General features: G+C 41.7%; 1 protein-coding gene and 2 non-coding genes across 3 annotated transcripts; 1 reads left to right on the forward strand and 2 right to left on the reverse strand.

Moving 5' to 3' along the window:
• Positions 1–5,409: 5,409 nt before the first annotated feature.
• On the reverse strand, positions 5,410–6,770 carry RPS20 (ribosomal protein S20). The gene is made up of 4 exons (XM_055546030.1): positions 6,575–6,770; positions 6,291–6,390; positions 5,958–6,031; positions 5,410–5,629 (listed from the first exon to the last, which is right to left on the reverse strand). The coding sequence occupies exons 1-4, from the start codon at positions 6,575–6,577 to the stop codon at positions 5,447–5,449; spliced, it is 360 nt and encodes a 119-aa protein (XP_055402005.1). The 5' UTR covers positions 6,578–6,770; the 3' UTR covers positions 5,410–5,446.
• On the reverse strand, positions 6,102–6,168 carry LOC129627497 (small nucleolar RNA U54). The gene has a single exon (XR_008702636.1). It is a non-coding gene; the product is annotated as a small nucleolar RNA U54 (small nucleolar RNA).
• Positions 6,771–20,734: 13,964 nt separating the features above from the next.
• LOC129627443 (U1 spliceosomal RNA) lies at positions 20,735–20,898 on the forward strand. The gene has a single exon (XR_008702596.1). It is a non-coding gene; the product is annotated as a U1 spliceosomal RNA (small nuclear RNA).
• The last annotated feature ends 3,289 nt before the right edge of the window (positions 20,899–24,187 follow it).

Here is a 24,187-nt window from a genome sequence, read left to right on the forward strand (position 1 = left end):
AAAAACTGAAGAGGTGGGAACAATTCATAATTCATTCTGTGAGGGCAGCATTATTCCAATACTAAAACCAAACACTACAAGAAAACTACTGATTATATACAAATATAAAATCATTCCATGGTACACCTGAAACTAATATAATGCTATATGTCAATTATGGTGGTTTGGTTTAGTCACTAACTCGTGTCCAACTCTGGGGACCCCGTGGACTGTAGCCCGCCAGGCTCTTGTGTCCATGGGATTTCCCAGACAAGAATACTGGAGTGGATTCCCATGCTCTCCTCCAGGGAATCTTTCCCAGCCAGAACCCACGTCGCCTACATTTCAGGCAGTCTCCTGCATTGCAGGCAGATTCTTTACTCCTGAGCCACCAAGGAAGCCCTCAATTAAAAAAACTCACACCATTATCTCTGATGAATACACTGAAGCATTCCTCAACAAACTACTAGCAAGTCAAATTCAACAGCATGATAAAAGGATTATATACCATGACCAAGTGGGATTTATTCCTGCACACAAGGATGCTTCAGCCTTGACTGAAGGTCAAGTGATCTTCAGTAAGGGTGCCAACTGATGCTTTTGAACTGTGGTGCCGAAGACTCCCAAGAGTCCCTTGAACTGCAAGGAGATCACGCCAGTCAATCCTAAAGGAAATCAATCCTGAATATTCGTTGGAAAGGCTGTCTCCAATAGTTTGGCCACCTGATGCAAAGAGCCAACTCACTGGAAAAAAACCTGAAGCTGGGAAATATTGAGGGCAGGAGAAGGGGATGAGACAGTTGGATGACATCACCAACTCAACAGAAAAGAGTTTGAGCAAACTCTGGGAGATAGTGAAGGACAGAGAAACCCTATGGACAGGAAGTGCTGTAGTCCATAGGGTTGAAAAGATTTGGACACGACTTAGACTGAACAACAAAGGTGCCAAGACCAAGCAACTGGGGAAAAGAAGTCTCTTCCAGCCAATGGTGTTGGGAGAAATACAGAGACATACTGCAAAAGAATGAAGCCATCTGCAAAAATCACCTTATACCATATACAAAAATGTACTCAAAATGAATTGACATGAAGAGGCAACCTACAGAATGGGAGAATTTGCAAATCACATATCAGATAATCACTTAATATCAGAATATACAGAGAGCAATATGTTTAGTATTGTCTCACATGTCTTTTTAAAGAGAGAAATTTTATATGGCTAAAGAAAAGATATTGAATAGCTTAAAATCACATATACTTGTATTCATAAGAAAAGTTCTGAAGATTTCAATATTAACAATACCTTTTGGGGTGGGTGGGTTTTATGTAAAGAAAAAAAAGCACTTTATAGGACAAAACATACAGAAAGATCAAGTTCTCTTGTTCTGGAAGTCTAATTTGCTATGAAAGTGAAAAGTAGTATACCTAGAATGAGAATTAGTTCTTCTTAGTTTCTAGAGGTTAAACTTTGGCTTTGCCACGTTCTGCTTTGGAGTTGGACCTGTGTACTCACTAGTTCGGTGAAGGAGGAAGCAGTTAGGAAAGCCATGTCCTGGGCTCAAATGCCCCTGTAAATAATCTCACCGAACACCATTGGTCAGCAGTGCACCACACCCTGTGGGAATCGAGGTCGCCGTGGGAGAAATCTATGCACTTAGCAAACCAGTCTTGATTTTGTTAGAAAATGTCTCCCAGAGACAAAGGAACCTCCAGTATGACCTTGAGATAGACACAAGTACCTTCATTTTGCACATAAAAATTGAGGCTCCAAGAAGTATTTTATTAAGCCTGCATATCCAGGTAATTAAACTTGAAACAGATTTGACAGCCCAGCCGAATCTCCTCTCTTGCCCGTTTACCTTACATCCCAGGTCCTGAACCTATTTAATACATACTTTAGGAGCCTCAGGTGGAAAAATCTGACCTAGCAATGCATAGCTGTTGTCTCCGGTTTAGCTGCATGTTTAAAACAAAGTAGCTGTGAATCTAATGGGAATGTGGTAAGGACTGGAGAGCCTCCCACTTTCAACCTTCCTCTGCCTCGGGCTAATTTGTGGCTCAAATGGTAAATAATCTGCTTACAATGTGGGAGACCCAAGTTTGATCCCTGGACAGGAAAGATCCCCTGGAGAAAGGGAATGGCTACCCTAGTATTCTTGCCTAGAGAATTCCATGAACAGGGGAGCCTGGCAGGCTGCAGTCCATGATATCCCAAAGAGCTGGACATGACTGAGGGACTAACACTCTGCCTCCCTAATCCATACAAGATGGCCTACAACCCAGACTCATTGATATCGATACCACTATGTAAACTACCATTATTTTGTTATGAATATTTGAAGGCCCAGTATGGATTTTAAGTAGCTATTTTTGAATGTTTAAGAGTGTATTAACATGTAGAGACATCACTTTGCCAACAAAGATCTGTATAGTCAAAGCTATGGTTTTTCCAGTAGTCCTGTACAGATGTGCGAGTTGGACCATAAAGAAGGCTGAGCGTCGAAGAACTGATGCTTTTGAACTGTGGTGTTGAAGACTCTTGAGAGTCCCTTGGACAGCAAGGAGATCAAACCAGTCCATCCTCAAGGAAATCAGTCCTGAATATTCACTGGAAGGACCGATGCTGAAGCTGAAGCTCCAATAATTGGGCCACCTGATGTGAAGAACTGACTCACTGGAAAAGACCCCAATGCTGGTAAAGATTGAAGGCAGGAGAAGGGAAAGACAGAGGATGAGATGGTTGGATGGCATCACCAACTTAATGGACATGAGTTTGAGCAAGCTCTGGGAGCTGGTGATAGACAGGGAAGCCTGACGTGCTGTATAGTCCATGGGGTCACAGAGATGGACATGACAGAGTAACTTAACAACAAATGCATTTATGTATATTTTCTCATTTGTCCTTTTAAAGTCCTCTGAGGTAGTGGGCAGATGTTTATTACACTTTAGTTCATTCATGTTAAGTGAGTTACTGAAGGTCTCAAAATTTCTCTTTATTTTTAGGGGGAAAACGTTAATGTTTCCTTTGGAGAAGAGGGAAAAAAATCTTACCTGGAATAGTTTAGTCATTCAGTCGCATCCAACTCTGTGACCCCCATGAACTATATACTGTCCATGAAATTCTCCAGGCCAGAACACAGGAGTGGGTAGCCTTTCCCCTCTTACAGATGAGAATTAATGACCAAAGAGCTTAAGTAAGCAAGTTTAAGGTCACCTAACCAACCAACTGTGGAACTTATGACTAAAAACCCAGTTAGTTCACTGCTATCTCCCCTGTACTCCATTATTTACAGTTAGTCAGGATAGGGAAGCCTGGTGTGCTGCAGTCCATGGGGCCAGGGAGCCCCACAAAACTTAGTGACTTAACAAAGGAATTGAAGATAATAGCAATTCCTGAATTTTAAGTGCCAGGTTTTAGCTGTATTTCAGGCCCTATGAATTGCTTATGGCTTAAATGCAATTATCCCTGTGTGATGACAAGTGCTAAACCATCAGTCACCCTGGCATGTGTTAGTTAAATTTCAGAACTGTATGCAAGTGCATCTTTTGATTTAGGAAGGCACATTTTGCTTAACAACCTACTCCTTAGCCATTAATGATCTTAACTGCCACTGTAGTTATAGAACTTCCTAGTGCAGAGAATGCTGAAAATTTGGCTAGAGGACAAGTCAGTAGCTCACTGCCAGGCTAATTTCCTACCAACTTCTTCAGTTGAACTGAGAACACCAGCTCCTCTAGGAAAGGTTAAATCACCGCTGGCCTCAGGAATAGAACTGTAAGACTCTTACGCAATGAAATTTTCTTGTTTCCCCAAGCTAATTAGAAGTTGATCTGGCACAATGTTGTTATAAATGGGTTAACATAGGTTACCTTGGAGAAGGCAATGGCACCCCACTCCAGTACTCTTGCCTGGAAAATCCCATGGACAGAGCCTGGAGGGCTGCAGTCCATGGGGTCGCTGAGGGTCGGACACGACTGAGGACTTCACTTTCACGCATTGGAGAAGGAAATGGCAACCCACTCCAGTGTTCTTGCCTGGAGAATCCCAAGGACGGGTGAGCCTGGTGGGCTGCAGTCTATGAGGTTGCAGAGTCGGACACGAGTGAAGTGACTTACCAGCAGGTTACCTTAGCATAGGTTAGCATAGCATCTTTGCTAAACCTTAGTATTAACACCTTTCCAGGTTCTGCTCTACGAAAATCCCTTTTCAACATCTGGTGTTTTGGAGACCTGATAGGAGGAAAAAAACAGAATCAAAAGGACTTTGATGTTGCAGAAGTGTTTCGGGATGAAAATTCCAGTATCAGAACGATTGTGTCGCATGTGTTGGACATGGGTTGAAAACCAGGTGTGGGGGCTTGTCAACTTACAGTGAGGCTCTGGCATCTGGCACGTAATTGGATAGAGAAACCTGAACAGCTTACATATGCTAACTGAAGCCACTGGACAAGGTAACCCAAAGTGGGCTGGGTTCCTGGGAAGAAAGGCAGGAATTTCATTACTGGAATCCTAAGAGTGGCAAATTTTATCAGTTGTAAAATGCTTATATACCTGTCATATACTTCTGTAGAATAGACATACATGTTTAGGATAGCCACCCAATTAAAAACAGCAAAGACTTCAACCCTTCAATGGGACATCAAGATGGATCCTCAACCCATGGGCACACTAAAATTTCAGCTGTGCTATTAAAGCTCAGAACACTGGGCAAATTAAATTGCAAAAACCAATTTCTATGTCTACACAATGGGAATACAATGTATAAGCAGGGTCTTGGAGTTAGGCAGTGTTATCCAGTAATAGAGGTTTGGATTTGACCTAAGATGTGCTTTTAAGCCCTAAACATATAAATGCTTAACTTAGCTTCATACAGAATGACTTATATACATTAAGTGAAAAGTGATTCCAAGGAGTATATATAAAACACATTCTATAGATATAACCTAAATCTAAGTACTAGGACTGTTTTATATTTTATTGTATTATATTTTCTTATCTAAAATTAAGGCACCAGTATCTATAAAAGTTTCCACAACTTACTGAAATTTGCCAAGTTTAAAAGGAGTTATGACAAATGGCAGGGTCAGATATTAAGACCTAGCTTTTGAGTTCCTTGCCTTTTATCACACTAGGTTTCTAACCACAGCTGGTCACATTAGAATCATCCCAGAAACCGCTGACAGTTCCAAAGTTAAACCCACACACATGTTCAAAAACCCCAATATTCATCAATAGCAAGATCTCATGTGGCAGTTAACACAATTCCATTTTCAAATGCTGTCACGTGTAAACTAGCTTACAATGGAAACAGGGTCAACCACCACAGGCTATCCATCTAATTCTGATTATTCTACTTAAAAGGTGTAATCAATTTCATAACACAACTCTATTCCTAAGACTTGTCAGTATTATAAATAAAAGTCAACAAAATTTAACAACTGATTATCGATTTATTAAAAAGGTTGATTTAGGCATCGGCAATGGTGACTTCCACCTCGACTCCCGGCTCAATACTGATGGAAGTGATCTGCTTGACAATTTCAGAAGGACTGTGCAGGTCAATGAGTCGCTTGTGGATCCTCATTTGGAATCGATCCCAAGTCTTAGAACCTTCACCACAAGGAGTTTTCCTCGTAGTTATTCTCAGAGTCTGCAACAAGAAAAAATGGAAACCAAGCGTTTATGGTCTGTTGTGCTTCCCTAGGACACTTCTGATATCCAACTGCACATCAGAATTATCTTGGAATTTTTTAAAAATATAAATGCCCAGGCATTGCTTTTTTTCGCCAAAGCTCCAGATGTTTCTAACGAGCAGCCACGTTTAAAAGCAACCGGACTGTAACAGAACCTTTTACCTAGTTTGCTTCACTTTTTCTATTTCATATTCAGTGCTATTTCACTTAGTTTATGTTTTCTAATTTCTCCATCTTCTCTCCAACTATCATCTTCCACCTCCTGCCCAGGACACTCTCTCTCACCTTGGTAGGCATCCGAACTGGTCCTTTCACTTTGAGATTCTTTTCCTTCGCGCCTCTGATCAGGTCAGCACACACTGCAGGGAAGTAAAAGCATCCTTCAGTTGGTTCCCTTAACGCACAAGAGCCGGCTCAAAGTCGAACCGCCGCGGGCTCAGAATAGCGTATAAGACGATCACCATAAGTCAGCACAGCAATTCTCTCCTCACCGCCAACACGGCACACACCAAGTGTGGACCACTCTTAACTCAGTCTTTTGAAAGAGGACGCTGGCCCCCCTGAGAGCCGACCTCGCTCAGGAACAAGCCCCGAGACCCCCGAATTCGCCGCACTGACCCTTCTCCAGAGACTTCACGTTGCGGCTGGTGAGGGTGATCCTAATCCGGTGAATGGCCACCTCTGGCTCCACGGGAGTCTTGCCGGTGTCTTTAAAGGCCTGTTACCACACAAGTGAGAATAAAAAACCCTTAAGAAGCTTGTCAAGTCCGGGGACCAGCGCGCTCGGACCCTTCACAGTTCCTGGCGGCATCTCATAAGCCCATTCCCTGGACAAACGAGTCCCGTTCCCTCCCTCCAGCCCAATCTTCCTCCAGGACGCGACCCGGACGCCCCCGACTCACCATGGCTGCGGCGTGGCTTCCTGACCGACTTGTTCCTCGGCGAGAGCGAACAGCGGTGAGTCAGGAGCAGGAGCGGGCGGAACAAAAGTCCGCAGCAGCCGCGACCGCGTCTTCCTCAAAGAGGCAGGCGTGAGGCCTGTGGGGCGCTTATATAGCCGCGCTCGCGTTTGCATCCGGGTCCCGCACGCCTCTCCGCGCTGCCCCGGAAGAGGAATCGTCCGGCGGGCTCTAAGGCGGCTGCGCGAACTGGGGATGGGGCGCCCGCGAAGGAGCAGGCTAGGCGTGGCTGCGCGCGCCCCCTGTCGCCCAGGCGGAGTCTGAGCGCCGGGAGGTGGAGTGCTGGCGGAGCCGTCCTCGGGGGCACCTGGCGGAGGTGATGGGGACACTACAGTTCAGTTCAGTCGTTCAGTCGTGTCCGACTCTTTGCGACCCCACGAATTGCAGCACGCCAGGACTCCCTGTCCATCACCAACTCCCGGAGTTCACCCAAACTCATGTCCATCGAGTCGGTGATGCCATCCAACCATCTCATCCTCTGTCGTCCCCTTTTTCTCCTGCCCCCAATCCCTCCCAGCATCAGTCTTTTCCAGTGAGTCAACTCTTCGCATGAGGTGGCCAAAGTACTGGAGTTTCAGCTTTAGCATCATTCCTTCCAAAGAAATCCCAGGACTGATCTCCTTCAGAATGGACTGGTTGGATCTCCTTGCAGTCCAAGGCACACTCTCAGTCTTCTCCAACACCACAGTTCAAAAGCATCAATTCTTCCGTGCTCAGCTTTCTTCACAGTCCAACTCTCACATCCATACATGACCACAGGAAAAACCATAGCCTTGACTAGACGGACCTATGTTGGCCAAGTAATGTCTCTGCTTTTGAATATGCTGTCTAGATTGGTCATGACTTTCCTTCCAAGGAGTAAGCGTGCTTTAATTTCACGGCTGCAGTCACCATCTGCAGTGATTTTGGAGCCCAAAAAAATAAAGTCTGACACTGTTTCCACCTTTTCCCCATCTATTTCCCATGAAGTGATGGGACCAGATGCCATGATCTTCATTTTCTGAATATTGAGCTTTGAGCCAACTTTTTCACTCTCCTCTTTCACTTTCATCAAGAAGCTTTTTAGTTCCCCTTCACTTTCTGCCATAAGGGTGGTGTCATCTGCATATCTAAGGTTATTGATATTTTTCTCCGTAATCTTGATTCCAGCTTGTGCTTCTTCCAGCCCAGCGTCTCTCATAATGTACTCTGCATATAAGTTAAATAAGCAGGGTGACAATATACAGCCTTGCTTGACGTACTCCTTTTCCTATTTGGAACCAGTCTGTTGTTCCATGTCCAGTTCTAACTGTTGCTTCCTGACCTGCATATAGGTTTCTCAAGAGGCAGGTCAGGTGGTCTGGTATTCCCATCTCTTGAAGAATTTTCTACAGTTTATTGTGATCCATACAGTCAAAGGCTTTGGCATAGTCAATAAAGCAGAAATAGATGTTTTTCTGGAACTCTCTTGCTTTTTCCATGATCCAGAAGATGTTGGCAATTTGATCTCTGGTTCCTCTGCCTGTTATAAAACCAGCTTGAACATCTGGAAGTTCACGGTTCACGTATTGCTGAAGCCTGGCTTGGAGAATTTTGAGCATTACTTTACTAGCATGTGAGATGAGTGCAATTGTGTGGTAGTTTGAGCATTCTTTGGCATTGCCTTTCTTTGGGATTGGAATGAAAACTGACCTTTTCCAGTCCTGTGGCCACTGCTGAGTTTTCTGAATTTGCTGGCATATTGAGTGCAGCACTTTCACAGCATCATCTTCCAGGACCTGACCTAAAACCCCACAAGCTCCCCCGCTTGGTGTGCAGACCGCTGGCCTCCGTGTTTGCGGCTTCTACGCTGCAAAGTCCACTGCCCGTAGAAACCCAATCACTGGTACTCTGTGAAGCGGTAGCTTTTCTGAGCACAACTCACATGGATATCAGGAAAAATGACTGGTCATGTTATTTTTTTAAATTAGCAGTTATTTTTCATAGCCTGGAACATCCTTTTGTGGTATTTCATCCTCTGGCTTCTCAGGCCGGCAGAAGCATCTGCAGTCTGTTTCTAGAAAGTACGTGAGTGAAGTTCTTCCCTCTGGACCTAAGGTCAAACGCTCCCCACACTGCCCGCTTATCTGGGGGTGTGTCGTGCATCCAAGGCCCCCGCCTGGACACCCAAGCCCTCCAACTGATTCAGTTCAAAAGCGTGTAATCTCCTCTGTCGGGATAAAGTGAGGTTGGCCGAGATGCCTGAGGACCTCCCCAATACTGAGCGTCTGTCTGTTCATAGTCAGATATGGACAGAGTACAGTGGACACCCGGTGAGTGGTCGGCTGACCTGGTGGCCAGGAGGACACACGTGCTTACAGATGATGGAGTGGTTATGCAGGCCGAAATGGGTGAGCTGGGTTTTGATACAGGGCAGAAGTGAGGGTCAATAACCTCCTATTATTTTGCAGGTGAACCTGAGTGCATAAGAGTGATTCGCTCGGACTCAAATCTAATCCTTCCAGTTCGGGGCCTTTCTTGAGCCTTTCTCTTCTGTTCCTTGGAGGGAAATTATACTTGAAACAGATCAAATAATCTCATTCACTTTTTCCTGGATAATGGGGCACAGCTAATACCTGGCTATCTTTGGCTCACAAAGAATATGTTCTAGATTTTGCTTCCATTTAACAAGTAATTTAAGTGTTAAAATTTGGACATTTTTCAGTTCAGTTATTTTAAAATGTCATCCATTGGCTGTAAAGACTTTATTAATGGAATTTGCAGCAGAAAATCCAAAAACCTGCTTTCTTGTTTTACTAGTTGTAATCTTAATGAGACTTCATAACTTTGGGCTTTCATGTCTTGGCAGGGCTCATGCTCAGTCACTCAGTCATGTCTGACTCTTTGTGACCCTGTGAACTGTAGCCCACCAAGTTCCTCTGTCCATGGGATTCTCCAGGCAAGAATACTGGAATTCTCCAGGCTTACCATCTTCTTCCCCAGGGGATCTTCCCAATCCAGGGATTGAACCAAAGTCACCTGTGTCTCCTGCATTGGCAGGTGGGTTCTTTACCACTAGCACCATCTGGGCATGGCTAACAGCCATAAATAGACAAAAATATAATTGCCTAAACTCCCCTGGTAGTGATCAACCACAACTGTATTAGTACCGAGTATACATCTTCAGAGGAAGCTTACAGCTGCATTCAGGTTTTACTAGTGCTCAAAAGGGACATGAGTCTGAGCAAACACCAGGAGATGGTGAAGGACAGGGAAGCCTGGCGTGCTGCAGTCCATGGGGTCATGAAGGGTTGGACACAACAGGAAGATTGAATGAACAACAAGTGCTCAAAAGACGGCCAGAAATTCAGCGGTGGAATACTTGGGAAGTACATTTGTGATTGTGGTACCTCCATTCTTAGACTTCCTGACTATAGAAAAAGAATAGGAAAAGGCAAAATATGGCCCAGCATTTATGGGGAAAATTATTTGATGTGACTGGTACTAAGGAAGTAGCTAGTTGAAATATTAGATGAATGCAATGAAAAAAATCAGTGTTTTGAAGTTTATAAGGTTTAGTTTCAAACATTTTGTTATATTTTTCTCTCGAAAGTTATCAACTGCTGTGGTACCCAATTTGTATTAAAATTGTAATATTCTAATATTAGTAAGATGTTCATTGGAGAAAAAGTAATGTTTAATGATAAACACAAAGAAGAATAAAATACAGAATGCTACATTCAGAGATAAACCACCTATTTACACCCTCAGCTGTGTATGTAGCCCTTTAAAATGTGGGCTCATACTGCATATACAGTTCAGTAAGCTTTATCCACAGAATATTTTGTCACAATAATTATTCTTCTGCAACATTCCTTTTAACAACTGTCTTGTATGGATGAATCATTCGTCATTTATTCAGCTAGTCTTCTGTTTTGGACACTTAAGTTGTTTTCACTGCTTCACTCTTACAAAAACAGTACACGAGGCACATGCTTCTTCTAGTCCAGGGTGTCTCAGTCCCAGCACAGTTGACATTTGGGGCCACATGAGTCTCTGTTGAGGGGGGCTGTCCTGTGTGTTGTAGGATGTTTAGGGTATCCTGGCCTTTGCCCACTGGATGCCTGTCCCAGCCCCTCCCCTCCAGTTGTGACAAACACGTCCTTAGATATCATCAAATGTCCCCCCACGGGACAAAACCACCCCAAAATGAGAACCACTACTGTAAACAGATTTTTTAGTTCAGGCTTAATATCTTAGATCAATGACTAGGTATATTTATTTTTTGATGGCTTCATCAAAAAAAAAAAAACATATTTTAAATACTTTGGCATTAAGTAAATTGCCCTCTGGGAAGGTTATACCCCAATAGATACTTCTTCCGGCAGTGTGACAAAGATTTTTGTGTGAAGGATAGAATTAAATTTTTGTCTCAAATGTAAAGATATTCTTTAAAAAATTTTTATTGGAGTATAGTTGATTTAGAACGTGGTGTTAATTTCTGCTGTAGAGCAAAGTGATTCAGTTGTATATGTGTGTATTCTTTTTCATATTCTTTTCCATTATGGTTTATCACAGGATATTGATTGTAATTTACTGTGCTATACAATGGGACCTCGTTGTTTATTCATCTACATATCATAGTTTGCTAATCTCAAACTCCCAGTCCCTCCCTCCCCACCCCTCTTTCTCCCTTGGCAACCAAGTCTGTTAAAAAGTACTCTTAAGACTGTTACAAAGTCTGTGTTTTCAATATTGACATCCATAGCTTTCTTGCACTAATTTTTGCAGTTCTTTGGAAACTATCTTGTAAAGCCTTTTCCTGCAGGTATTTGTGTGTTTATGTGGACAGCCATCTGCTGGTCTTTCGCTGCAATGACAGTGTCATCAAACTACTTCCAAAAGGAAATTAGCAACAGTTCAAAATGACTCAGTTCATGGTACCCATGTGTACGTGTGGAAAGAAAATAATAAAAATAGATTGTTGAATGTGGATGACTCTGCTTAGACACTACTTTATTTAATTTTTGATCTAAATAAAATTTCTGTGAAGACTTCTCACTCTGAAACTTCAGAATAGAAACCAGAAAGAGAAAGAATAAAAACTTGGTCCCGTGTCCACCTCTGTTGTGTGGGAAGGAGGCTCCTGCTTTACTGGGATTGCAGGTGGGGATCCGAGCGCCTAACGTGTACTGTCACCTACATGATAGTAGCCGACGCTGCTGGAAATGGACTACCTCTGTGCTTATCCATTTGTTTGATCCTCACGTCAACCTTGGATTCATATTCTATATATATGAGAAAGCTGAGCTTAGGTGGCCTGCCCAAGGTCACAGGAAAAGCCATTGTCTGAACCCACACTGTCTAGCTGGAACTCAGAGGCTGCATCGTGGCCACTATCCTGTGCTACTTCTCTTTGTGCATGTGCGCCAAGTAGCTTCAGTCGTGTTCAACTCTGTGCAACTGCATGGACTGTAGCCCACCAGGCTCCTCTGTCCATGGGATTTCCCAGGCGAGAATACTGGAGTGGGTTGCCTTGCTCTCCTCCAGTGGACCTTCCCGACCCAGGGGTCAAACCTGTGTTGTTATGTGTAACCTGCATTGGCAGGCACCTGGGAAGCCCTGTTTCTCAGTGTACGTTAGTCTAATCTTCATCACTAGTAGCATTAGAATGTCTGAGAGGTTAAAATCCTCTTATGTTAAAGAAGATGACATAGAAGGGCTTCATAGATTTCACTCTAGTTGAGGTCAGAAATTTCATTGAGCTACTAATATATGTTCATTTTAAGATCAGTTCGGTTCAGTTCAGTCACTCAGTTGTGACCGACTCTTTGTGACCCCATGGACTGCAGTACGCCAGGCTTCCCTGTCCGTCACCAACTCCTGGAGCTTGCTCAAACTCATGTCCATTGAGTTGGTAATCCATGGTGATGTCATCCAATCATCACATCCTTTGTCGTCTCCTTCTCCTCCTGCATTCAATCTTTCCCAGCATCAGGGTCTTTTCCAGTGAGTCAGTTCTTCACATCAGGTGGCCTGGTATTGCAGCTTCAGTTTCAGCATCAATCCTTCAAATGAATATTCAGGACTGATTTCCTTTAGGAAAATTTACTGGTTTGATCTCCTTGTAGAGATCCATTTTAAGGTAGAATCTACATTAAAAAAATTTTTGTGTTGCAGTAGAGTTGATTTACAATGTTAGTTTCCACTGTATAGCAAAGTGAATAAATTATACACTTACATATACCTACTCTCTTAGGTCCTTTTCCTGTGTAGGTCATTACAGATTATTGGGTGGAGTTCTCTGTCCTGTACACTAGGTCCTTTTTAGTTCTGTAGTTTACATATAGTGTGTCTGTGTCAGAATCTCCTAATTCATCCCTCCCACCTACTTTGTTTTCTACATCTGTGAATCTATTTCTGTTTCGTAAATAGATTAATTTGTACCTTTTTTAAGATTACACATATAAGAAATAACATATGATAAGTGTCTTGTCTGACTTACTTCACTCAGTATGACAATCTCTAGGTCCATCCATGTTGCTGCAAACATGGCCATTCCTTTTCATGGCCGAGTGATACTCCATTGTATGATGTACCACATCTTCTTTATCCAAGAATCCTCATTTTTTTAAAAAACTCTTTCAATTTTTAGTTTGAAATTCCATAGACAGCCACAGTCAGTTAACTCTCTTTGCTCATTAACATTGGTCCGCAAAGTGAGCAGTGGAAAAGAGCCAAGGACACAGGAAGGTCTTTTCACTGACAACGATTCATATGCAGCCTGCTTCAGGGTTGGTAATTTTCAATCATATTGAACTTCTGAGCTCAGGGAATTCTCTGTAGGGGTGAGGCTGAATGCCAGGCCCCCTGGGCCTCAGTATGCCCCTCCTCCCTTTAATCCTCCTGTTCCTAGGCCTGCAGGCCTAGAGATGCTACTGTCCCTTGTTTCAACCTGAAGAATTACTTAGCGCCATTTTCTAGCTTTCACAGGTAACCTGCAGAGGATATCCACAGCCACACCTTGTGATTCCGATGTCCTTCAGGGGAGCCAGGGATGTGTTTCTCTTATCAGTTACTTTTTCCCGGGCTTGTGCTTTTCATGTTATGTAGAATTCGGACACTTTTTTCTTTGGCTTTGCCAGGTCTTGGTTGCAGCATGTGGAATCTAGTTCCCTGACAAGGGATCTAATCTGGCCCCCCTCCATTGGGCCCGCAGAGTCTCTGCCACTGGACCACCAGGGAAGTCCCCACAATTTTTAGAAAAGATTTCTACAGCTTGCCTTCCTTTGTGAGAAGATTGGAGCCCCTGGCTCTCACCACGGGTGAATTCTGCCCCATCGCTCCTGTATGGGGACGCCCTCTGATGAGACCCCCATGCTCGCCCTCCCACCTGCAATTCCTGTCCCTGTGATCATGCCCTCCTCTTCAGGGAAAGTGCTGGGCTGTCACCCTCCACGAATAGATTAACTAAGGTGCTGATCCCTGGCCTGCTGGCCCCCAGTCGCTAGCTTTGGTGGAGCAGCTATCTCCACAGGAGACACTGGATGGAGAGGCGCGTGTGCAGGGAATGAAGGCATCCTGTGGCCAGCAAGAAACTGCGGCTCCCGGTGCAACAGCCCCAAAGCACTGAGATGCTGCCAGTAACCCTGGGTGTTGGGAGCCATCGTCCCCCTGCAGGAGCCTACAGCTTGAGTGCAGCCTTCACAAGGGACCCTGAGCCTGAGCCTGCCTGGATTCCCGATCCACAGGAAGTGAGATCTAACCGTCTGCTATTTTCATCTGCCCACTGTGTGGCAGCTTTTCTGTTCAGCGACAGATAACTGCAACATTGTGAATATACAGATTTATTCATTGCTATATTTTTAAATCTGTTACCATTTTAAAATAAGTAAATGTTTTTAAATTTCCCAATTTTTAGTCTCTATTATAACAAATATTGGCTTCCCTGATAGCTCAGTTGGTAAAGAATCCGCCTGCAATACAGGAGACCTGGGTTTGATCCCTGGGTTGGGAAGATTCCCTGGAGAAGGGAAAGGCTACCCACTCCAGTATTCTGGCTGGGAGAATTCTGTATAGTTCATGGGGTCACAAGGAGTTGAACACGACTGAGTGACTTTCACTTTCACAGCCAATATCTGTAGATATAAACCACATAAACAAAAGCTCGTGGGGATCCACAATAATTTTTAAGTATATAAAGAGTTCCTAAGACCAAAAAGTTTGAGAATCACTGTTCTAGAACATTTAAATTGCCAAAACTGACCCCAGAAAAGAGAGACTGAGACAAATCAACTACCATAGAAAGAAAGTATATAGTTAAAAAGTTAAAGTTTATAGCTACCTCTCAAAAAAGCATGCATTCTACCAAATCTTTAAGGCACCCATTACCACACTACTCCATCAACTTTTCTAGGGCATGCAGGAAAAACTTCCAGGGTTGCTTCTTTGGCACCATATATTTTTATGAAAAATAGGGGTATTTTCCATAACAAAAAAGTTTAGTGAGAAGAGTGGCACTGTTTTTACATTTTTGCAAGTCTCTTTAATGTCTGGTGTAATAGAGGAAGAAATATCATATCTGCTTTCTGCATCCAGTCTGTCATAATACTCTGTTTTTGTAGAGGCACAGATATGTAGCTAGTAAAAGGAGGATAACTTTAATTATCTTTTCAGATATTCATGGATAGTCTTTGATATACCAAAGCTGGATGAGTGGTAGTTTCTTCCATTTTTTTAAGTTTTATTTTATTTTTGTCTTCTAATTCATTGATTTCTGCTTTTATCTCAATTTTTATTGCAGTCCCTCAGTTTTTTAATTTTTATCTTTTTGGTCACACCTCACACCTGTGGGACCTTTGTTCCCTGACCAGGGATTGATCCCGCACCCCCTGCATTGGAAGAGCAGAGTCCTAACCACTGGACTGCCAGGGAAGTCCCAGTGATATTTTCTTAAAGATTAGTTACAGTCAGAATCTGAAACCATATCCCTGACCTTTTTGTACTCTCTTACATTAAAAAAAAATCAGTCTCTGTTACCTTGCTGGAGAAGGAAATGGCAACCCACTCCAGGATTCTTGCCTGGAGAATTCCATGGACCGAGGAGCCTGGCAGACTACAGTCCACGGAGTGGCCAAGAGTCGGACACGACTGAGCAACTAACACACACACACACTAGTACCTTGAATGGATCTTTTACCGTTACTCATGTATAATTTTGCAACATTGTGCATTGGTCCTTTGGAAAATATTGATTCACTGGCTTATGCAGCTCTTCTAAATGTTCGATTATATAATATTAAAATGTCACATCTGTTAACATCACTACAGTAAAGTTGTTACGTATTGGGATGCTGTGAAGTTCATGGTGGCAGCTACAAGTTTTCCAAAGTGCTAATTTTTGCTTGAAGCCAGGTTTTTATTATTGATAATTGACTACTGATTGTTTTCCTTGTTGATGGGCTTACTTCATTCATTCCCCAGGAAATGTCTGCCAAATACTCCAATCTGAATAACCACAGTTTGTCTTTCAATTCTTTTTATATATATTAGAAGTGGGACTGCTGGATCACATGGTAGTTCCTTTTTATACTTTTTTTAGGAACCTCAATACTGTTTCAATACCCAATAGACGGGACTTCTCTGGTGGTCCAGTAGTTAGGAATCTGCCTTGCAATGCAGGGGACGCAAGTTCAATCCCTTGTCGGGGAACTAAGATCCCATATGCTATGGGGCAGTTAAGCCCATGCATAACAGCTAAAGAATCTGCACCTCAGTGAAGATCCTGAGTGTCCTTGAGTGCTGCAACTAAGACCCGAGGCAGTCAAATAAATAAATATTAAAAAGAATACTCAATAGAGACCGCTGCACAATTTTAGAGTCCCAGCCATAGTGCCCAAGCATTTCAATTTCTCCACATCCTCAACATTTGATATTCTGGGATATTTTGCTAGTAGTCACCCAAATGGATGTTAGGTGATACTTTGTTTTGATTTGCATTTCTGTGACAATTAGTGATAATGAGCATCTTTTCATATGCTTTGTATATCTCCTCTGGGGGTGTCTGAATTCCTTTGCCCATTTGAAATTCAAGTTATTTGATTTTAGTTGTTGAATTGTAGGAGTTTTTCATATATCCTGAATACAACCCGTTATCAGATACACGACTTGCAAATAACTCCTCGCATTCCCTAGGTTGCCTTTTCTCTGTTTCCTTTCATGTTCTGAAGTTTGGTGTAGCCCCGTTTGTTCATTTTTGCTTTTGTTGCCTATACCTTTAGTGTCATATCCAAGAAATTACTGCCAAGTCCAATATCGTGAAGGTTTCCTCCTATGTTTTCTTCTGGGAATTTTATAGTTTTAGGGTTTATGTTTAGATTTTAATCCATTTTGAGTTAATTTTTGCATATAGTATAAGGGTCCCATGTCATTCTTTTGCATGAGAATATCCAGTTCCCAGAACCATTTGGTCAAGAGACAGTCCTTTCCCAACTAAGTGGTCTCAGCACCCTTATCAAAAGTCATTTGATGATGTAAGCGAGGGCTTATTTCAGAAGGGCTCTTTTATTGTATTCCATTGGTCTATTTCTCTGTCTTTATGCTAGCACCATGCTCTTTTGCTTACTGGGTCTTTGTAATGTTTTGAAACAGGAAGTGTGAGGCTTTCAAATTTGTTCTTCTTCAAAATTGATTTGGTTATCAGAGGTCCCTTGAAATGCCCTATGCATTTAAGGATGAATTTTTCTACTTCTGAAAAATTTCCATCGAGGTTTTGATAGGGATTATGTTGATTAGGTAGATCACTTTGAGTAGTATAGGCATTTTTAACAATATTAAAGTCTTCCAATCCATGAACATGAGATGTCTTTCTATTTATCTATATCTTCTTTAATTTCTTTCAGCAATGTTTTGTAGTTATCAGGGTATAAGTCTTCTATGTTGTTGGTTAGATTTATTCCTAAGTATTTTATTCTTTTTGATGTATTACAAGTGGAGTTCTCTTGATTTTCTTTTCAGATTGTTCATTGTTAATGTATAGAAATGCAAGTGATTTTTGTGACTTTTCATTTTTAAATGAATGTTTATGTTATAAAGAATTTTTAGAAATTTGAAAAAAGAGAGAAGTTTTAAAAAAAGGAAGAAAAGAAACATTCATAGTTCCCCAGACAACCAGCCCCAAACAAACAAAACTTCTTTCAGTCTTTTTGTCTGTATATTTTATGAAAAATGTATTGATTTTTAAAAGGTAATAATCAAACTAATACAAAGTTTTAGACTCTTCCTCATTCACTTAATGATGTAGTACAAGTATTTTCATCACCACCATCATAACATTTTGAATCAACTGTGTATTGTAATTGACTTAATCATTTTGGATATTTACCTTGTTTTGAATTTTTCTCCAGAATAAATGGCCCTGAGTGAACAATTCTGTTCATTAAGATGCTTATTTTATATTTTAATTAATATTTGGTAAGATGGATTTCCAGAGACATAATTATTGAATCAGTGAATATAAATGTTTTAGAGAATCTTAATATACATTGCCAAACTGCAAGTACTTTCCAAATTATTGTATCCTATGCTGGCACCAGCAATGCATGGAAGATCCTGTTTGCCACAATTTCATTAGCAGTAAGGATTTTGTGCATGTATGTATTTTTAATACATTAAGACACTGTATTTTTAATTTGCAGTTCTTCAGTAGTTGTGAGATATTTTCCCTTTTTTATATTTGTGTCCTAAATGTATTTTCTTTATTATGAATTGACTTTTCAAGATTTTTTTCTGTTTCCCTATTAGGGCATGATAATTTTTTAGTTTTATTTTTATGTGTTCTTTATAGAAAAAAAAACATTAACCTTTTTTCCCAGTCACACTTTGGCTAAATATTTTTCTCAGTCCCTTGTTCATATTTTATTTATTCACATTTTAATATCCAGAAGTTATAATTTTTATATAATTAAACCTGACAATCTCCTTTATACATTTTTTTCACTGCTTTTATAAAAACTTGGAAATCTCCTCCTCCTGCAAATTCGTATTAACTATTCGATTCTATTTTCCTCCAGTTTTACAGATGCTCTCTAATCCATCTGGAAATGATTTTGGTATGTGGTATGTAAAGTATTTATTTAAAAAAAAAATATATATATATAGTTTTAGTAAAACTGTTGGTGGTAGGCTAAAAGCTCCTTGAAAACAAGAAGCATGATTGATTCACTCTTTGGTTTCCTCGGCTTTCCCAGACGGTACAATCACTAAACATGGCTACAGTCAGGAGAGACGGGTACCCTCTTCCCTCTGCTGGGGACACTGCCTGCCTGTCCTGTGAGTGTCCTGACACCTCCCCAGGCTGCTGCCCTCTGTCCTTTGAGGACTTTCCACTTTGCAGGCAGGGAGAAGCTCACCCCAGCAGTGAGCCAGCAGCGCCCCCTGGCGCCTCCTTCCTTCCAGTATTCTCATTTCAACTCCACATAAAGCCTCCATTGGCTCCAGGGGCAAATTCCTGGAAGGAGCCTCAAAACAGCTTTGTCCTTCCTTCTCTAGAGCAATCCTGATATCCTCTTCAGGGTAAATTTATTTTCCATTTGAACAGTTCCTCCCCAATTAAAGAGAAGTCATTTTTTCCTGGTTGCGGTTGTGTCCTTTTGATGGGGGAGAGGCAGAGGGATTGTGGATGGGGGCCAACTATTAATAACAGCCCCAACTTCTTAGTGGTCTTTTCCATGAGGTCTTTGAGCCTCTGTATGGGCTTCCCTGGTGGCTCAGCTGGTAAAGACTCTGCCTGCAATGTGGGAGACTTGGATTTGATCCCTGGGTTGGGAACAGCTACCCACTCCAGTATTCTGGCTTGGAGAATTCCATGGACTGTATACTCCACGGGGTCACAAAGAGTCTGACATGACTGAGTGACTTTCACTTTCAGTTTAACAAATAAAACACCAATCATGGGGGTCCCTCTACTCATCAGGTATCTGCCCGGTTGTGAGTTCCAAATAAAGATCTGACTCTGGGACCCTCTTCAGAGAATTAGGAGGGAAAAAAAAAACTTCTTTAAAATTAGATTTTTGTTGCCTAAGGAGAAATCTGTAAAATATGGAGAGTGGGAAGAATGCTGATAAATGTAATCTACAATTTGTCCTCAAATCTAATTAAAACCAATACTGGATAGTGGACCTGTTGTTGTTTGGATGCTAAGTCATGTCCGACTCTTTGTGACCCCATGGACTATAGCCTGCCAGGCTTTTCTGTCCATGGGATTACCCAGGTAAAAATGCAGCAGTGGGTTGCCATTGCCTTCTCCAGGGGATCTTCCCGACCCAGGGATGGAACCCGCATCTCCTGCACTGACAAGCAGATTCTTTACCACTGAGCCACCAGGGAAATCCACGATAGATGGAAATTCAGAAATAATTGTGGAAAGAAACATTCCAGGAGACAGTGAGTGATGGTCACGTGATCTACCCAGAGTAGACCAATGTGACCCTTGTAATGACGTTCACTTGAGAAATAGGGGAGAAAACAGGTTATTTTTTCTGTCTTTAAAAAAGATTCTTATTCTCCATCTTGTGTCAGAATTGAAATTTCTTAAGGACTTCACAATTACTCACTGTTTGACAAATATTTGGTCAGACGGACAGTACAGTGTGTTCTAATATGATTTACCGTTCGCGAAAAGGGGCAAGGTCTACTTCCAGTTCTGAAGCCAGGGAGATTCTGTAACTCGACTCCTCTGTAAGAGGACTGGCTTTTGGCATTGGCTGCCATTATTCTGTGAAGGTCTTTTTCTTTCTCCTTTCCCTTTAAATTTCTTCTGGCTGCACTCTATTATTCCATAGACCTTTAGGTTTTCCCTTTTTGTAATCTGATGCCCTATCCAGCAGTGTTCAGGAAGCTGTCTTGCTTTAGTTCAGTCCTTTTCAGCTGCTTCTGCTTTCCTTAGCTGAATGGGTGGCTTGTGTTTTTCTTTTAGTCTTTTGGGGGAGACTGTACTGTTTTATTACTCTATTATAAAGAAAGTATGGATTACTCATAGTTGATACACATGTATCAGCATAATCAAAAAATATTTAGTTCAATCACTTTGATATTGTTTCTTAAAATTCTTTTTATAGAAAAACCACATTAAAATATGTCCCTATCATGCTTACCTGGCAGGAGAGATACCATGATCAGGAAGGTGGTTTTCCCAGGGCAAGGCTCATCCATTGCACTCCTGATGTGCTGACCTCTGTGACTTTCCCAAATGTGGGACTCTTGACCACATAATTTGTGGTAGTAGGGGACTGTGTTCATGCTATCCCCTAAAAAAAAATATATATCCCTATTGTCCATCTTCTCCTAAGACCTAGCCACACACTCAATTTCTTTTTATTTTTGAATTTAGTCTTGATTTTCATCAGTTATACATGCACATCAAAGAGTCAAATAGTTGCACTAGAATTATTACTACCCCCCGCCCCGAATCCCTCTAGGATGTCACACAAAGTCTTAGAGTCTCCCAGCCACTTTTAACTTTTTGCTATCAATTTTGTTGTCTAAGTCTGCACCTCTAAATAGTGTGCTTATATAGACTCTTCTTGATTTGTTTAGTTTCAGTTATTGTTTAGTGACTTCTGTCTTTGGAAAATTAGGATCACTCCTGTTTCTGTTCTCTATAGTCATAATTCTCTACTCTTCCTTTCATCATTTTTATGTTATAGCTCTGATTAGATCAACATATTGTATTACATCATTAGAACTCTACAAGGCTATTTTGAACTGAATCATTTCTTATGAAAATTGGCTTTCCTTGTGCTGCCCAATATTTCATGCCCCCTAAAGGCTAATAAACTTTCTGTTTTATTTGCTTTGTTTTCTCTGTACTCATCATTAAGTTAAATCCAGACTCTCTTCAAATTATGGAAGTATTCTTTCAGTCCATTCAAATACAGATATTCATTTACTTTATTTTCTTTGGGTCTTCAGACCTGCTCCAGTCTGCTTGTGATCTTCACTCACTGTCAGCTTTGCCCTTTGTCTCTGTATTGTACTGATTTCCTGGATCCTGTGTTTTCTTTTTCTTCTTCTTTGGTTTATATACTCGCTTTTGGTGGAGTAAACCCTCAAGTAGTTCCCTGAGAAAAGGTGTACAGAAGTAAAATTGTGAGACCTTGCATGTGTGGAGAGGTCTTTAGTCAGCTTGATAGTTTGGCTGGGTATAGAATTCTACGTTGGAAATGATTTTCCCTCAGAATTTTGTAAGTAGTAGCCTCCATTATCTTTCAGGATTCTTATCTTTGGTAAGTGATCTGGATTTTTAATAAAATTCCTGGAGGTTTTCAGGACTTTCTCACTGCCCCTACTGTTCCAAAATCTTATGGTAATATGCCTTCTGGTAGTGTGTTTTCATTTATTGTCTGGGAAATCATCTTTTCAATCTGGAAGATTTTGGTTTCTCAATTGTTGATACTTTTATCCTATTTTCCATGTTTTTCTCTTCCTAGAACTTCTAAAATTTGGGTATTAGTCTTCCCAGACTGAACCTCCCATTGCCTTGTCTTGCTATTTTCAATGTATTTTGCTTTTCTCCTGGTTTCTGAGAAATTCATTTATCTTTATGTATCAATTTTCCTAATGAATTTTAATTTATATTATTACCATAGCTTTAACTTCAAAGCTCTCTATACTGTTTTCTAGGTTAAAAAAAAATAAACCTTGTTTTTTTCAAGTAACCAATAGTGCCTTTTATATAGGTCTCTAAGGATAAATTTTTATTTTCCTTTTTCATATTAAAGGATTTTTTATAAAAGAAATAAACTGAGCTGTCTGCTCCCATTTAATGCATGCATGCTCAGTTGCTAAGTTGTGTTCAACTCTTTGCAACCCCATGAACTGTAGCCCACCAGGCTCCTCTAACTGTAGAATTTTCCAGGCAAGAATACTGGAGTGGGTTGCCATTTCCTTCTCCAGGGTATCTTCCCAACTCAGGGAGTGAACCTGCATCTCCTGCATTGGCAGGTGGATTCTTCACCACTGAGCCACCAGGGAAGCCCCAAGTATACTCTATATCTACCTCCTTCTATCAGCATTGGGCATGATACTATTTTTGTCAAATACCTTTCTGTTTCCCTTTAAAAACCATCCCCAATGACACTATCCTAATGTTGTAGCAAGTAATGCCTCCAACAGCAATTTTCTTGGTTGACTTTTGTGAATTAGATAAAATACATTTAAACGTTTGAAATCATGAAGCTAAGACTAGGGTATTCCCTGACATCACCACCATTCTGGGTGGTGAAGTAGAATGGTTAAGGACATGGGTTCTGGCCCAATCACTTAGCTGTGTGACCCTGGGAAAGTTTTTCATTTCTCTGTGTTTATCAGGGGGCTTCTGTGGCTGTCTTGTGTTTCTGGACCCCATACCCAGTGACCCTCTCAGTTAACTGCTTTCCGAGCTCAGCAGTGGGTAGACCCTCCTCAACACTCTCTGTTCTCTTTTGCTCTCTCATAACTCTTGTAAACTTAGCTCTGTATGATCTCAGCCCTGTTCTCAGGAGTTTCATCCTCAACTTGTGCCCTCTACACGGCCATCTGCTCTTCAGAGCATGTATTTTTGCAAAGTCTTTCTGGTATCTGCCATGACAAGGTCCTCCCCTGAGCCACCTGCCACGGCTCCCTGCTTTCTTTCCCGGCAAGCTCTTCCAGTCATTAGGCATCACTGCTGACATTTGGAGTCTGTACATTTTCTCTGTCTCTTAGTGTTCCTGACCGCGGGGTTTACAAGGTCCCTAGACCCTTTTCTCTGTGTCACTCTATGCGGTTCCCAGGAGCAGGGAAGATGTTTGGATCTGAGCTGTGGCCATGTTCGTTTGGGGAACTGAATTCCATAATTTATTTAAGAATGCTTTTAACAGGTATCTTTCCATGGCTTGTCTGTCTGAAATAAGGTATTTCAGCATAGTTCAAATCTTGTTTTAACACATCTGGTGTAACAAACTTATCCTCTGTAATTTCTTCAATCCATTGTATTTTAAACATGCCAACCATGAACTCCTGTTGCTACCATGCACAGAGGGAAGCTTTTGTTGGTATGGGTCTGTGGCTGGTTTGTCCCCAGCTTTGTAGACAAAGCCCAGAGCACTGGACCAATACCATGCAGTCATAGACAGCTCCCTTTTGCTTCCCTGGAGAATGGTTCTAACCCATCACCTCACTCTGTGGACCCCCTACTCTCAATCTCTCTTAACAGAAGAAAGTGGAAGTCCAAAGATGTGAACCTCCCCGGTCCCTCTTCCTCCTGCTTAAAGTCTCATCTGTGGTGGCAGTTGTCCTGCCCTCTGCCCACATCCAAAAAGAGACATTCTTCCTCTCCAAGGCCACAGTCTCTTTCCTCTGGCATTCCTTTTCATTTCTTACACAAGTTCTTAAAACCTCACTGGTCATCACTGTCTCCTCTTGCTTCTTTCAAAGATAAACTCACTTCTTTTATCCCAAAAGTAAACTCAACCAAACCAGCAATTGCAAAACACTTCTGTGCATCTCACCCCCTCTTAAGTTTTCTGCTTCTCCCTTCTGCCTCAACAATCGAAGCATAGCTTCTATATCAAGCTGTTG

The sequence above is a fragment of the Bubalus kerabau genome, chromosome 14 (assembly GCF_029407905.1).
Source record: "Bubalus kerabau isolate K-KA32 ecotype Philippines breed swamp buffalo chromosome 14, PCC_UOA_SB_1v2, whole genome shotgun sequence".
Taxonomy (NCBI): Eukaryota; Metazoa; Chordata; class Mammalia; order Artiodactyla; family Bovidae; genus Bubalus; species Bubalus kerabau.